Source organism: Saccostrea cucullata, unplaced genomic scaffold (genome assembly GCF_032062105.1).
Source record: "Saccostrea cucullata isolate Sc308-1 unplaced genomic scaffold, CSIRO_AGI_Scuc_v1 ctg672, whole genome shotgun sequence".
Taxonomy (NCBI): Eukaryota; Metazoa; Mollusca; class Bivalvia; order Ostreida; family Ostreidae; genus Saccostrea; species Saccostrea cuccullata.
The window spans coordinates 48,253-64,055 of NW_026928000.1; the positions used below are offsets into that span (position 1 = coordinate 48,253).

Genomic DNA, 15,803 nt, shown 5'->3' on the forward strand with positions numbered 1-15,803 from the left:
AAAATTTTAGGAAACATACACTGGACTGTGAATTTTTACCCTGCTTAAACTTAAAACTGCACGGATAGTAACGAAACAACTGTAGTGCCGACATTTGTGCAGCAGTATCGTAAATCCTTTTATTACACACTTAGTAATAAATACAGGTTTTTTGCATATGCGATAGACGTGAGCATGACAAAAATGGATTTGCGGGGCTGATATCCGTATCAGCCCTGCAAAAAAATGGATGATACGGCTATTGTGACCAATATCACACCCTTAGTAAATTAAACCTAAAAACAGTACTTGTGATCATACACAATTGTTGGTGCATTCATATTCTCTTAATTTTAACTTTTTGAAAATAAGGTTAATCTTAATTTACAAATACATGTAGTATATACTATAGAATATTTTCAAATGACGGATCAAGTGCGTTGAAATAAAAGTGGAAACAAACCCAAATCTTATGAGACATTAGACTAAAATCATGATAACAAAATGTGTTCTGTATTTTATTACTAAGTATGTAAAACATACCCTTTTCCAACACAATGTACTAATAGCCCTCGGGCCTTCGGCCCTCTGGCTCGGGCTGATACAGGATGTGATATGGAAAAGGGTATGTATTATTCTCTATGGAATATCCTGCGTCTTTTTATATCTTGCTTCTGTAAAACAAAGAAAGGTGTGCCCTTGCGCTGAAGCGATTTCGTTGATGTTTCTTATAAACTTGTGTAGTAAAGCTCGATGACGTCATAATATGACGTCATAATGTGTACTGGCTATTGCATGTCGTGGGTACCAAGAATGTATATAACTTTTTCTGTGCAGTAGGTAGAGCAATAATGGAATTTAATTAGATATTTTGCATAGAAACCTCCATTTGTAGCCTTAACTCACTTGCGTAAATACATATCAAAATGTACATTTTGTCTTTAACTTTGCCTTTGAAGTCTTTTTTCTTTTCATTTCATTAATTTTTATAAATCAGAGTTGTCTATGAACAAAATTTAGACTAATATAGCCTAAAACTGCGAACAAAAAACTTTTATTGGTGAACGTTTTTAAATTAAAAATTCAAGAACGGACTCAAAAAGCATGCTTTTCTATTCCCCCAAACACAAAGTGTTCCCAGATGGTAGATTATTTTCCTGCATCGCAATATGTACAAATTAGGGATGTCAAATCGGTCAAAAGTTACCACGTTTTTCAGTACCCGGGCGGTAAAAGTGTAAATAAATATGAACAAGTAAATTATATATTTTTGACGTATAAATCAAACCACTTGCTCTGATAGGAGGTTTAAACGTAAAAAAATTTCTGTTGTAACCCTTCCGATGAAATTTTAAAAATTTATGTTCAATTTATTTATCAGATAAACACAAGAAATAAAATTTGGTTCATGGTGTTTTTGTTAAAAAAAAATAATCCACTACGTAATTGTAATGTAACTCTTTGTTGCATTTACGTCAAGGTATATATCAGACAGTCGTACAGTTTGACTTGAAATATAATTTTTCTTAACAGAGCCGATTTACGATTTTTTTTTTCGATCTAGATTTTGTAGTTGCCGGTATTTTGTAATTCTATGATTGACATCATTTTTTTAAGCCTTTGCCGTCAACTATTTGTACATGTATTGGCATGTAATGAAACACAACCAAATTAACAGTTGCGCATGTTTTAGAATTCACGGCTTCTCAGAGAAATGACAAAATATCTAATTTATTTAATCATAACAGACATTAAAAGATGCAGTGAAAACAAAAAAATGAAAATCAAAAAATAATAGAAGACAGCCAAAGGTGAGAAAAGCCAGGTAAAGGTTTTTAATTACTGTTAAAATCATTTAGAGGAGTAGGAAACCCTAATTACTGTATGTACAAGTGCAATGAGTATTTTACATTTTAAAACAGATTGTTTAATGCATTAATAATTAAGCTTGAGAATATTCAAAAATATACATCCGAGTAACCGAAAACACAAAGTGTTCCCAGATGACAGAATTGTTTCCTGTATTACCATATGTACAAATGCTATGCATTATCACAGATAGGGAAAAAAAATATATATATACATACCGTAATTAAATGCTGGAAATTTTTTTTTAAATGCAAATGAAACAAAAATTCTTAAATGTGCAAGGGACTTTACACATTTTTACACAATAAAACTAAATCATTTTATAAGAAAGACTTATAATTACCCAGTTACTATACTTTTAAAATTATTAATAAATTTAAGTCACTGCATCTTGTGAATCTGTTTCTTTATCTAAAGCCCATTCATCTTCTGACACATCTTCATCCTCCTCAGCACCTAGTGCCTTTCTACAAATTTCTACCCCCGTGTCCACAATCATATAAGGCAGAGAATCCCCCTCCTCATCAGATACTTCCACATTAGTAGAGGAGGGACCAGACAGAGCTGAAGACACATTAGGTTCAGTCATATTTTCTTGAAAATTTTTATTTGGAAACACATTTACTTGTTCACTACAATTTAAACTTGTAGTAGTTTTCTGTTCTTGTGGTGATTTTTCTTTTCTGAATATCAGTTTTAGAGAATGGCTATTGTTAGTGGGTGAGAAGGAGCAAGTCATTGAAGGGAGCTCCTCAAGATTATCACAGTTATAAGCCCTCTGGTTGGATTTATCACAAAATGATGAATTAGCACTATGACTGTAACTTCTGGTTAGTTCTGGCTTTGAACTAAATGGATCTGTATTAATTTCTATGTTACTTAATGTCCTTGACCTATGGTACTGTTTTGGAGTATTAACAATTGAGCCAGATGCAAAATAATTTTGGTTTTGTTCTGATCTCTGGTTCTGAAGACACTCCGTCTTGTAATCCTCCAAGATCCTTCTCCAGAGTTGATCTTGATCTGGATTGGCATCTGGAATATTTGAAGGTGAACTTCTATTCCCCTTGTCATGAGTAGAAACTTTTCCTATGACATACACTTCAGGGTCAGAAAATACTGGTTTTATCTGAGATTCTTCTATCACACATTCTTGGTTAGAGGTCTGAAGAACCTGAATTCTTCCTTCTTGATATGCTGCTGTAGAAGTTGACAAATTGATATTACCAATTTCCTGATTAGGAGAAAGGAAAGTAGAAATGGTATGCTCACTTTGAAGAGCATTAATTTGCTTCTTGTTTTCAGTATCATCAGAAACAAACCCAACGGGTATTGCATACAGTGGTAAATCCCTATTACTTTGCAAATATGATTTTTCTAATTGCTGACTCTTCAAGTCCCCTGTTTTTAAGGAAGAAACTTCTGTATGTGTTACTTCTTGCTCTTTGCTAATTTCTATATGATTTGCTTGAATGGTTACAGTCTCATTAGAATTGGATAAAGAAAAATCATGAGAGTTCGGTTGAGTTACTGAAGACTCATTAGAACAAAAACTGAAATGAATATCCACAACTTCACTTGCTTTAACCTGAGGACCAGGTATCAGATGAATGTTGTTATTTACTGTATTATCCTGGGTAACAAATGCAGGTATTTGATCAGTTTTAGAAGCAGGAGGTTGAATAGTGTTGTAGTCTTCAAGAAATTCATAAACCTCTTTAGGTATTGATATATCCCCTGGTACTTTACGGCTTGTGCTTACAGCCTCGTCTACTGAGTGTCCTTCAACCAAAGCTGAACTATCATCACAGAAATGAAGCCTATGCGATCCATCATCTTCAAAAACTACCTTATTTTCTAACTCTGTTGCAGCTTCCTTCAACTCATCATTGATGCTTTTGGGAACATTTATGACATCAATCCCCATGGTATATTCACTAGACTCAGCTGTGTTATTCATGACAATTATCTGCATTCCATCTTTCTGATCTGTTTCACCTTCTTGCTCCTTTTCCTTGTATCTCTTAGGAGTCTCATTGAAATGACTCTCTTGAGGTTTTGGTTTTGTTGATGGAAAGATTCCGAGAGTCTTTGCAATAATCTGAAGAAGATCTCTCCCATTTTCTGGACTAACTGAATCTAGCTCAGGTGGTTTTCTTATGACTACATCATCGTCTGCATATGTTAATATCTCTTCATTTGAAGGAATTGTAAAAGTTGGTTTGTTGTGTTCTAAGTTCTTTGGGTCAATTGGTTTTGGATACACAATTACTTCTTCTACAACGTTTGAAGTATTTCTTTTTTCACTGCTAGGATGAGTTAAATGTTTGATTTGTTTTTCTTCAGGATAATTAATGTTATTTGAATTGCAAACTGCTTTTGAATCTCTTGAAACATTTTCCAGACTTTCAAATAAATTTTTCCTTCCTGAATTTTGTTTCTGGTTCAAGGGTTTAGGGTTTGGAACATTTTTATGCTTATTTTCTAACCTCTTCAGGCATTTTAGGATGAAAGAAGACCTTGGATACATGATTTTGTCTGTAGCTGTTGGAATATCAGTCTGCAATCCCACTGTCACACTGTATGATGGTTTTGTAGAATCTTCTTTTGATTTGGTCTTTGTGAATTCTGATTCATCTGAAAATGTGTCACCTGATACTTCTATTGCATCCAAGAAATGTCTTTCACAAAGAGTTTTGTTTGGAGATTTAAGGGGTGAAATGGATTCAGTTGCAGTTAATTTTTCAGATGAATTCTCAAATTTGCTGGGGGTGCGCAGTTTTGAATTTTGATCAGTCAGTTGAGATTTTTCTGAATTACTTTCATTTTCAAAATTATTCTCCTTATTGAGTTCATTAGGGTTATTGACATGATCCTTCATAGACATCTTGGTATTGTTTAAGTTAACATCCTCAGATTCATCTAAAGTTGGGCATTCCAAGTCCGCTACTGCACTATCTTCCTCAACACTAAAACAACCTCTATTCAACTCTTCTACAGTAGTCAAAACAGGGGGTTCTATATCATGATTAATTTCATCCCTCAATATGTATATATCCTCCTGTATTCTGCCAGCTGCATCAACTACCTTCTCCAAAACTGGGGGTTCATCTTCAACAGAATGCACTTCTTCCTCTTCTAAAACATCCTGTACAACCCCAGATTCATTCTCTTTCAAAACATGTTTGATGAGAGACTTCGGAGTTTTGTAATCTGTTGATAAATGAGCTCTTGCAATGAGACCTAAATGAAAGAAATGCTGTTCTTTCTCATCCAGAGAGTCGTACTGTACTAAAACATCCAGACTTGCCTTTCTGTGGTCACTACTTCTTGTAATGCAGAAGTTAAAGTCATACATTGATTTCCTTCTCGTCTTCAACTTTCCTTTCTTGTCCTTTCTGTAATCTAACCTGGTGTCTGAAAACCTTCTATTAATAAGAGTGATCATTTTTGGCTTATTTGGGGCTGGTTTCTGTTTCTTCTTTTTCTTTGTTTGTACAGGCACTGGTTTTTCTAGTCTCTTTGGCCTTAACACTTTCTGTGTGAGATTCCTTGTCAGTCTTATCATACATGGGACTTTATTGTGTTTACGCAGCAGCTCAGTTGTTTTGAATTGCTTATCACAAACTCGACACTTTGGAATTCGTTCAGTTCTGGGTTTCTTCTTCATTACTTTCACTTCAGAAACAGACTTCACATACTTTTCAGTCGTATTTTCCTCGGAAGAAATTTGAGCATCAGATTTCAATTTATGGTCTTTTTCTTCATTTTGTACTTCTTTCTGAAATTCAGAATTATTCTTTTCCATTTCTTGAATGTTAGATGTTTCATTGTTTGATTTTTGTCTGCCACATGATATATGGTTGTTCACTGCTCCTGAAGTTACATGCTCTAATTGAGATCCAAAAACTTGTTCATTATTCTGGAAATTTAAATGTTCTTTTGATTTTGGTTGAATTTCTCCATTACTGGTAATAGTGGCAAGTCCATTTACTTCAGTATTGAGTCTCAAAGTTTCAGAGGCATTAGAATAATTTCTGTTTTCAGTAATGGTGCCTTGTTCACTTACAACTGCTTGCTCACTTTCTGCAGAATGTTTAAGTTCAACAACATTAGAAACAGAAGAAAAACTTAACTCTGGTGCTATGTTTGCATCACATTTAGTCGCTGTATCAGCAATGTTTGAATTACATGAATCTTTTTGGTTTTGTTCCTCAACTGGATTTTGCTCATTCAAATCTTCACCAATGACCTACTCAAAGAGAAAATGAAATTTTACCACAACATTTATTTCATTTGGTTAAAAGTCAGGAAGTCAGACAATATCATAATCATGCTTGTAATTAACATTTTCTAATATGGCTAAATTACTACCCATTGTGGTTTCATTATATGTTGTAAAACATCATATTAGTATAGGAAATCATTTCTTTTCATTTCTGCACAGTCACCCTATGAGAAAATGAGTATAAACAGATACCTGTGAAATGAGATCAAACTCATCCACTGGATTTCCAGTTTTCGGCACCACCTCACTGGCTGTGTCAGAAGAGAGCACCACCGTGACTGTCACACCATCACTACTCACTAGGCGGACTTCACTGGGAATAACGCTTGGGTTTACACTTGGTATAACACTCGGCAGAACACTGGGATTAATGCTAGTTGTGTTATGCTCCTCCTGAGTGACCATAGTCTGTCACAAAAAATATATAAATAAATGAATATATAATTAAGCCAAGGCCTTCAAACAACTTAAGATTTCTTTAATTCAAGAAAATTTTAAAAATCACATGTGTATAAAAATGTCAAAAAGTTTACCTATAATTAAATGCTATTGGGAAAATATAAGAATATTTTTTATTAAGTATAAAGGGGTGGAAATCGTTAACGTTGCACATTAAAAAAAATATTTTATTCTAGGTATTAACTGAGATGTCTAAAAAAAACAAGAGGCCCATGGGCCTTATAGGTCACCTGAGCATCATGCAACAACTTTCAAATGATTGAATTTGTTTCATGTTTTAAGCTAGATGTTAAGGCATTCACAATTTTGGAAGAGGCACTCTTGCTCAACATAACTGTGTACTTAGTTAGTTTATTTAAAACCTAGGAGCAGAGAAGAAGATTTTCAAAGATTTAATGCATTTTCACTATATAATCAATAGAGCCCCGTCATAACACCAGAACCCCTGACCCTGGGGCCATAAAATTCACAATTTTGGTAGAGGCACTCTTGCTCATCATAACTATGTACTTAGTTAGTTTATTTAAAACCTAGGTGCAGAGAAGAAGATTTTCAAAGATTTAATGCATTTTCACTATATAATCAATAGAGCCCCGCCCTAACACCAGAACCCCTGACCCTGGGGCCATGAGTTTCACAATTTTGGTAGAGGCACTCTTGTTCATCATAACTATTTACTTAGTTAGTTTATTTAAAACCTAGGAGCAGAGAAGAAGATTTTCAAAGATTAAATACATTTTCACTATATAAACAATAGAGCCCTGCCCTAACACCAGAACCCCTGACCCTGGGGCCATGAATTTCACAATTTTGGTGAAGGCACTCTTGCTCATCATAATTATTTACTGAATTAGTATATTTAATGCCTAGGAGCAGAGAAGAAAATTTTCAAAGATTTAATGCATTTTCATTATATAATCAATATAGAGCCCCGCCCTTACACCAGAACCCCTGACCCTGGGGCCATAAAATTCACAATTTATGAAGAGACACTCTTGTTCATCATAACTATTTACTTAGATAGTTTATTTAAAACCTAGGAGCAGAGAAGAAGATTTTCAAAGATTAAATACATTTTCACTATATAAACAATAGAGCCCTGCCCTAACACCAGAACCCCTGACCCTGGGGCCATGAATTTCACAATTTTGGTGAAGGCACTCTTGCTCATCATAATTATTTACTGAATTAGTATATTTAATGCCTAGGAGCAGAGAAGAAAATTTTCAAAGATTTAATGCATTTTCATTATATAATCAATATAGAGCCCCGCCCTTACACCAGAACCCCTGACCCTGGGGCCATAAAATTCACAATTTATGAAAAGACACTCTTGTTCATCATAACTATTTACTTAGTTAGTTTATTTAAAACCTAGGAGCAGAGAAGAAGATTTTCAAAGATTAAATACATTTTCACTATATAAACAATAGAGCCCTGCCCTAACACCAGAACCCCTGACCCTGGGGCCATGAATTTCACAATTTTGGTGAAGTCACTCTTGCTCATCATAATTATTTACTGAATTAGTGTATTTAATGCCTAGGAGCAGAGAAGAAGATTTTCAAAGATTTAATGCATTTTCATTATATAATCAATATAGAGGCTGACCTAACACCAGAACCCCTGACCCTGGGGCCATAAAATTCACAATTTATGAAGAGACACTCTTGCTCATCATAACTATGTGCTTAATTAGTTTATTTAATACTCAGGAACAGAGAAGAAGATTTTCAAAGAAATAATGCATTTTCACTATATAATCAATAGAGCCCCTCCCTAACACCAGAACCCCTCACCCTGGGGCCATAAAATTCACAAATTTGGTAGAGCCACTCTTGCTCATCATAACTATGAACTTAATTTGTTTATTTAATACCCAGGGGCAGAGAAGAAGATTTTTAAAGACTTACTGCATTTTCACTATATAATCAATAGAGCCCCTCCCTAACACCAGAACCCCTGACCCTGGGGCCATGAATTTCACAAATTTGGTAGAGGACTCAATGCTGATTACAATCATACCAACAGTTTGACTGCTTGATGTCCGGGAGTAAAGAAGAAGATTTTTAAAGATTGCACTATTTTTAGTGGTTTTTGCCCCACCCCCCAGGCCCCAGGGGGGCGGGGACCACGAAATTCACAATTTTTGTTCCCCTTCACCCATAGATGCTATATGCCAAATTTGGTTGAAATTGGTTCAGTGGTTTCAGAGAAGAAGCTGAAAATGTTTAAATGTTAACGCACGACGGACGACGGACGACAGACGACGGACGACGACGGACAAAAACGGATAGCAATAGGTCACCTGAGTTTACTCAGGTGACCTAAAAAAAATTTCATTCCCATAATTTTGACTAAATAACTAATTCAGAATCCCATTCTTGTCCTGTAGAAGTGCTTTTGTCCGTGTGGTTTTAATTTACGCTATGTACCCGATCACACATTTTCTGTGGAAATTTGTCCAAGCGTAATTAATATAAATGCAAGGCATATAGTGACAGTCTGAGAAATCTGCGTAATTTTCAACCCGCGGATTAAACGGTAATTGAAATTCCGCAGAATTATGACCCCGTGGAAATAAGTATGTCTACAGTAATACAAATTTTTGCATTATAATAGTTGCAGAAAGCTTCTTTAGAGACCCCAATTGTTTAACCAAGCCTGAAATGTTCTTAACAAGAAATCATTCGATCAACTTTGCATACCTGTGGCTGAAAGGTTTCAACTATGCCAACTGTTGACAGCATGTACTCTTCAGTGGCTGAGCCTCCCGGGGTGTCATTTTTGCAGATTTCAGATGAAGCCGGCTGTTTGCCATTCTCAATGTTAATTGGTCCATGAAGTGTGCTCTGGGCATGGTTTACAAATGCTTCTGTTTTAAAAAAAGTAATTCTTATGTGGTATGAAAACATTAAGTAAGGCTATCTAAATTTAATTCTCTGGTCCTCAGGCCAATTTTCTCCAAAACAGATGCAGAAGGGTGACATTTTATTTATCATTTAATTGGCAATAAAGAAGATGAGGGAGGTATTTTTTAATTGAATTTTTTAATTTTCTTTAAAATAAAGATAATCCTTTTTATTCACAGATATACTTTCCATTTCTGTTCAGAGGGTTTGCTTTATCAATTGCTTATCAACATGAGAACATTGAAGGCAATGTCTTCGAAAGTATTCTCAAACGAAGTAGTCAAAATCTCTTTGCAAATGGCTACCGGAAGTGATATTTGAGTACTAAACTACAAAAAAATTAGGACCGAACTTTTTTTCCGGATTGATCTCCGCAATACCAACTTTTTATTTTATCAAAAATACAATAAAATTAGCAATGTGGCTACCTCCAAAACTGATGCGCCTGGGCCTGAGAACCAGAATTTCAATTTTAGGTAGCCTAAATATGAAGGGAGGGAAGCTATAGTAATCTGAATTAAGTCTGACCTTGCCCAGCTGAGGTCAAGATGATTTCCTGAGAAGGTAGTTGGTTATACTCCTCTGTTGTGAGGTTAATGGGAGGAGTGTGGAGACTACGATCCTCATCAATAGGGGGCGTGGAGGACACCTGCTCAACTCGCACTACATGCATCTGTTACAAAAAAAATGGAGTAAACTTTAACAATATCATATCATGAGGTATAACCTCTTTAAAAAGAAAAGAAACAGACCATGTAGATAATGCTTCGATTATTACGAATAAAAATTTAAGTCAAAATCCATCTAACATCTCTTTGCTCTTTACAAGTTTACATGAATTTGATGTATGAATATGCAGACATTTGAAGTGAAATATTTCTATGTACATATTTCAATCAACAACCTATTGCTCACCTTCAATCAGCAATTACCGTATAAGTAGAATTTTTAGCGAGGATTTAATTTTGGCATTATTAGCGAGGGTCCTGAGATAGCGAAAATATAATATCGCTAAAAATATATTGCGTTGTAGTTGTTATATCTTCTTAAGTGACCATTTTATAATTGCTGAAATTGCTTCTCGCTAAAATCAAAATACCGATTTTTAAGGTCAAATCGCTAAATTTGCGTCTCGCTAAAATTTCCACTTATACGGTATCTCTTTTGAGATGAACAAATACTTACACAGATATTGCCATTCACTGATAAAACATACCTGTAGCAATTGGCCTCAAGAAAAAGAGTTTTGATAGTGTGATAGATTGTGAGAAGTATAGATCACACACACTTGGCTAACAAAGCCATTTAACAAACAAAAAAATCAATATTGTAATACACTGTTACACTTCATCTAATTTGTACATTTATTAAACTTAGATGTATGCATCATGTAAAAACATCAGAGGTAAGTAGATACACCTGCATTTATCTATTTTGGTAATCCCCTTATTTTATATATAGATCATTCATATCAATATTAATATGCTCACCCCCTCTGATCCCTCTATGGAGGAGTAGTTAGGAAACCCAGGCCCTCCGTATTCTTCCATACTACACAACACTGGTTCCCCCTGGTTATACAACCAGTCTGGATTACCCCCGTCTGGTATCACCTCAGTCTCAACATCTACAAGACAGAATACAGTTGAGCTTCGGTATCTTGAACAATGATTTTTTGAATACCGAAGATATGTGGAAGTTAGTTGAGTTGAGAGAGGTGCCTATCTTTTCTACTTTATGTATTTCAACCATAAATTAAGAAGTTTAAAAATCACACTTTGTCAAGACTGACAGAAATATACCGGTAATAGAGAGAAGTACAGTTACTTTCATAAATGCAGAAAACTCAGGTTTTATTACACAATCCAAAGTATTTCTTGATAAACTAAATAAACATATACTGACTCTGTAGCTGCTGTGCCTGCTGCCTTTGTTGCTCTTGCTGCTGCTTGTGCAAAGTCTGAGCTGCTTTCAGCAAGGACTCGATTTGATTGGTGGCAATTTCATCCCCCTTTGCATCCCTTAGCTGCTGGAGTTGATGCTCAAAGTTCTCATATTCTGGATTGGGTTGGCCCAGTGGCTGGGATTTCGGAACAAAGGGCTTGTTACATGGCTGTTTGACATGCTCTTTCATCTCCTCCAGAGTAGAGAAGACAGATTTACAAATGAGGCAGTTGAGAGGGTTTTCTTTCTTCTGTCGTTTTTTGCTTGTTCCAGCTTTTGCTGCCTGCTTTAAAAGAAGAGTTTGTATTTTAAATTGTAGCTTTTGTTAAAACTATTATTTATAGTCTTGTGTAATAAAAATGTACATTTTAAACAACAACAAAAAAGCATTAAAAAATTGTATTTAAACCTTAGATGCCCCTCTTCTGAATGAAAGATTCAGGAATATTTCACAACTTTTATTAAAAGTGATGGGCATGGATTGCATGACTGCACAGAAATGTATCAATAAAAAAACAAAATAAAAATTGGTATTCACCTCTGCAGGGTATTCCCTTTTCCCTGTGCCATTTGGTGATGGTGATACATCTTTGCCCTTTGGTGGAGCCTCTTTTTTGCAGCTTTTACTATGACGCCATCTTTGAATCGGGTCATAGAACTTGGCCATACAATGGCGACATGTAAAGATCTGTTTCTCTGTATTGCTGAGATTATGGCAAGGATGTTCAGACATGATGCCTAGTTTCTAAATATATGATTATATACTTCAAAGTAAAAAGTTACTAGAAAAAAGTAAACAAAAAGTCATGTATACACTAAACACTATAGCTCTTGGGCCCTACGATTACTAAGTGTTCCCTTATACATGTTATAAAAGGTTTTTCTTTCACATTGACATTCACTTGCTTATCATGAAGATAGGTTACCATGACACAGCATATACAATTATAGGCTTTCTATTTTTGTATTTGGTTCATGACCACGAACAGACAACCGAGCAAAAAAAATAAATGGAATCTGAATGCTGTTTTCTACTTAGTTTAAGGGGGGACATACTAAAACAAGTCCCACGGGGAAAATAAGTCCCACATGAGTCCCACAGAAAAATAATGAGTCCCACCAGTAAATATGATATTTTATTAATATTTAACAACATATTTTTATAGAGTATCATTGTTTAGATATATTTTGAATAAAATTTTGTCACAAAAATGTTTTAGAAGCCGGTTACAACGATTAGTTACAAAAACAAAGAACGATAACTCCTATATCCTCTTATAACTATAGTGTTTCCTAATCCCAACAATAATGATAAAATTTTAGTAGTTTTTGAAAACAAATATTAATAGATATTATAATTTTATTATTAAATTAATTATATTTTAGAAAGTCAGGAAGTTCTAAGATGTTTTCTAAAGATCATGTATAAACAAAGAGCAGTAACTCTTACATCTGCCTCAGGTTATTGAAGTAACAAGCCATCCAAATTTTAATTTTAAAGATTTTATGAAACTTTCACAATCTTCCTGGGTTTAAACGCCTTGTGTAGCAGTTCTAACGACTAAAAAAAAACTACTACCAAAAACAGACATTTTCAATCAATTTTTTTTTTTTTTTATAAATTTAACAATTTTACAATATCAAAACTTGGGAAATTCAATGAATTTTTTCAATGCTAGTCTTGTATTTATCAAGCATATGAGAAAGAGACTTTTAATTGATATGTGCATTATGACTATACAGTCCTAGGAAATTATATAGACCTACAGAGCTAAAAGGAATTGTTTTAAAGATAAAGAAAGTGAACTACTTTACTCATTCATAACAATTGGATGAAATTGGAAGTGATATATATCGGACAAAAGTGATAAACTAGTATTTTAATAATATTTTTATTTATTTAAATTAAATTAAACTTTTATAATACTCTGTATTTTATAAAATACAGAGTATTATAAAAGTTTAATGTAATTTTATTTAAATAAATTAAAATATCATTAAAATACTAGTTTATCACTTTTGTAATAACAATTAAGTGAAATGAGGAATCAAACTGCAAAAATCAAAATTCCAGTTGACTGAGTTGAGATAGCTGTGTTTTCATCCATTAAAGATATACTTGTGTTATGAAAAACTTTTAGTTAATTAGAGAATTAGTACTCAGATGCATGGGCTTGTATTCAGGTATCCTGGAAATAATTTTTTAATTAATATGATGAACTTGTGGAAAATAAACATGTTTATTATAATCTAAATTTTTATCTTAATTTACATGATGAATAATAAACACATTTTTTAAATAAAGAAAATGGATAGATAACAGCTACTTCTCTGCATGGTATTTGTTCTACAAATTAATACAAAACTTCAATGGTTGTGCCTTTAATACTATAATTTTGAATCTTTTCATACAAGTCAAGAATTTACAATACAGTTTATGCTGTCTTAGTCTATTCTAAATCATAATTCTTATAATTTAATTTTCAAAGAATGTTTTTATTTATAAAATCAAATAGGAAAATTTTTGATTAATCACCTTATTTGTCATACATAATAGTAGCTGAAATTTCAATAATTCTATTTCTACATTTAATTAAATATTTTATTTGAAATCAAAATGCTGTAACCTAGCCCCAGCATTGTTCAAAAGTTATTGTAATAGGTATACAAACAACAGGGAGACTGAAAGGTGTGAATAACATCCCCCAGGTGTTGTATACAGGTACCTCCACGGTGTCTGTGTATATACCGTACCTCCACGGTGTCTGTGTATATACACAATAAACATTGGGTTTCAGAAAAACTTACCAAGTTGTTGTTAAATAACATAAAACAACAGTAAAACTATTTTAGTTTGTAAGAAACAAAGTAATTATATAAAATCATTATAATAAAATAAAACGTACTTTTAGTTGTATATAATGTAATTGGAAGAATATTTTCAAACGAAACTTAAAAATTCAAGTAAAACAGAAGAACAAATTTAATTCAGAAATAACACCATATTAAATTAACTTCCTTATTAAAAAATATTTTACAAATATCTATTTTTTTTTCAGAAAAAAAGTTACATGTAGCTATCAGCAGTAATTAAACATTTTCAGTATAGTTCTTGGCCATTGTTTACATTTGAACAGAGTTATCGTTCTTGACTGTGGTCTGAAATTTACAATCGTCTATTTAACACACTTAATACATTTTATCAAAACTTTTTTTGAAATATGATCATATAAATATAATGTTCTTTCAAAATAACCCTTTATTATATGTATTTATTGGCTCTTTTGCTGTGGGACTCACGTAGGACTCATGTGGGACTTATTTTCTCCGTGGGACTTGTTTTAGTATCAGCGGTTTAAGGGTGCTGTCTATCATCGATAAATTCAATTTGTATTTTTCCATGAATGATGACAGCTCGACAGGTGCTCGGGTTTTACACTTCATGAAACATACGTTTCTAAATCAATCGGACAAGTTTTTCATCAAACTATTAAAAGAAGTCATGGGTTGTCAATCAAATTCTTCAAATATGACAAAATATTGCAATAAATTTTAATGGACACCAAGTTGTCGATATAAAAATTTAGAGTTATTCCCCTTGATAAATGAGTAGATGTTAATATTTTGCAAATCAAAGTGCTAAACATGGAAATAATACATTCCAACATGTAATCATGGGTTTTGCCATTTTTCTTAACTACATTATTTACTCACTCTAACGTTTTCCAACTCATTTTGGCGAGACTTCTCGTTCGCGCAAATCTATCTCTCTCGGAACGCTTCTGTATTGTTCTTCAAATCCGGGAAGATTCCTGAGACATAGATGGCGCTCTTTAAAGTGTGATTTATCTTATAAAATGCAATAATTATAATGTATTTAGAAGACTGACCATATGTAATACTATATATTTCACTTTAAAGTATATTTTTTTTTAAATGCATAATAAGATTATGCCTTTTTACGTTCATTTTTTCGACACGCCAAATATACAAAGAACGACAAATCTTTGTGTAATTTACCCTACAAAACGTACAGTGGTGGATCTCAACAATTTAGCACCTATTTGTCAAATAGTGTACATACAATACATTTTAAAAATATATATATATAAATAAGCTTAAAAAGTAAAAAAAATAACAATAAATATTTAAAACCAACACTACGGAGGTGATTAACATTAATGAGTTTGTATTTAAAAGTTTGCCTCACCGAGGGAGGGGGGTGCAAACGCTGGCAAAGAAATATACATCATACGTCATAAGTTTGCCTTTTCGCTATTTTAAACAGTTACTTTAAAAGGAAAATACAAGAAACTTATAGGACGAACGAAAAAATAAAGAAAAAATGAACT

The 15,803-nt window shown here is 33.4% G+C and overlaps 1 protein-coding gene across 3 annotated transcripts; it reads right to left on the minus strand.

Moving 5' to 3' along the window:
* Positions 1–2,189: 2,189 nt before the first annotated feature.
* On the minus strand, positions 2,190–15,254 carry LOC134276134 (uncharacterized). 3 transcript variants are annotated; one of them, XM_062758408.1, is made up of 8 exons: positions 15,166–15,254; positions 11,990–12,196; positions 11,413–11,737; positions 10,998–11,134; positions 10,036–10,180; positions 9,304–9,470; positions 6,329–6,544; positions 2,190–6,100 (listed from the first exon to the last, which is right to left on the minus strand). In XM_062758408.1, exons 2-8 carry the CDS (start codon positions 12,182–12,184, stop codon positions 2,225–2,227), a joined length of 5,061 nt encoding a protein of 1,686 aa, XP_062614392.1. In that variant the 5' UTR covers positions 12,185–12,196; positions 15,166–15,254; the 3' UTR covers positions 2,190–2,224. The 3 variants fall into 3 exon arrangements, with proteins under 3 accessions (XP_062614392.1, XP_062614391.1, XP_062614390.1); XM_062758407.1 differs by lacking the exon at positions 15,166–15,254 and adding an exon at positions 12,378–12,476 and having other exon boundaries at positions 11,413–11,734; XM_062758406.1 differs by lacking the exon at positions 15,166–15,254 and adding an exon at positions 12,378–12,476.
* Between the last annotated feature and the right edge of the window lie 549 nt (positions 15,255–15,803).

Bases quoted from the DNA above. Each gene is read 5' to 3' on its own strand.
- LOC134276134 (XM_062758406.1), bottom strand. The intron at 11,738-11,989 runs GTGAATACCAAT...CTTCTTTTAAAG, and splicing joins AAAGGGAATACCCTGCAGAG to CAGGCAGCAAAAGCTGGAAC. The intron at 6,101-6,328 runs GTATCTGTTTAT...CTCTTTGAGTAG, and splicing joins AGTTTGATCTCATTTCACAG to GTCATTGGTGAAGATTTGAA.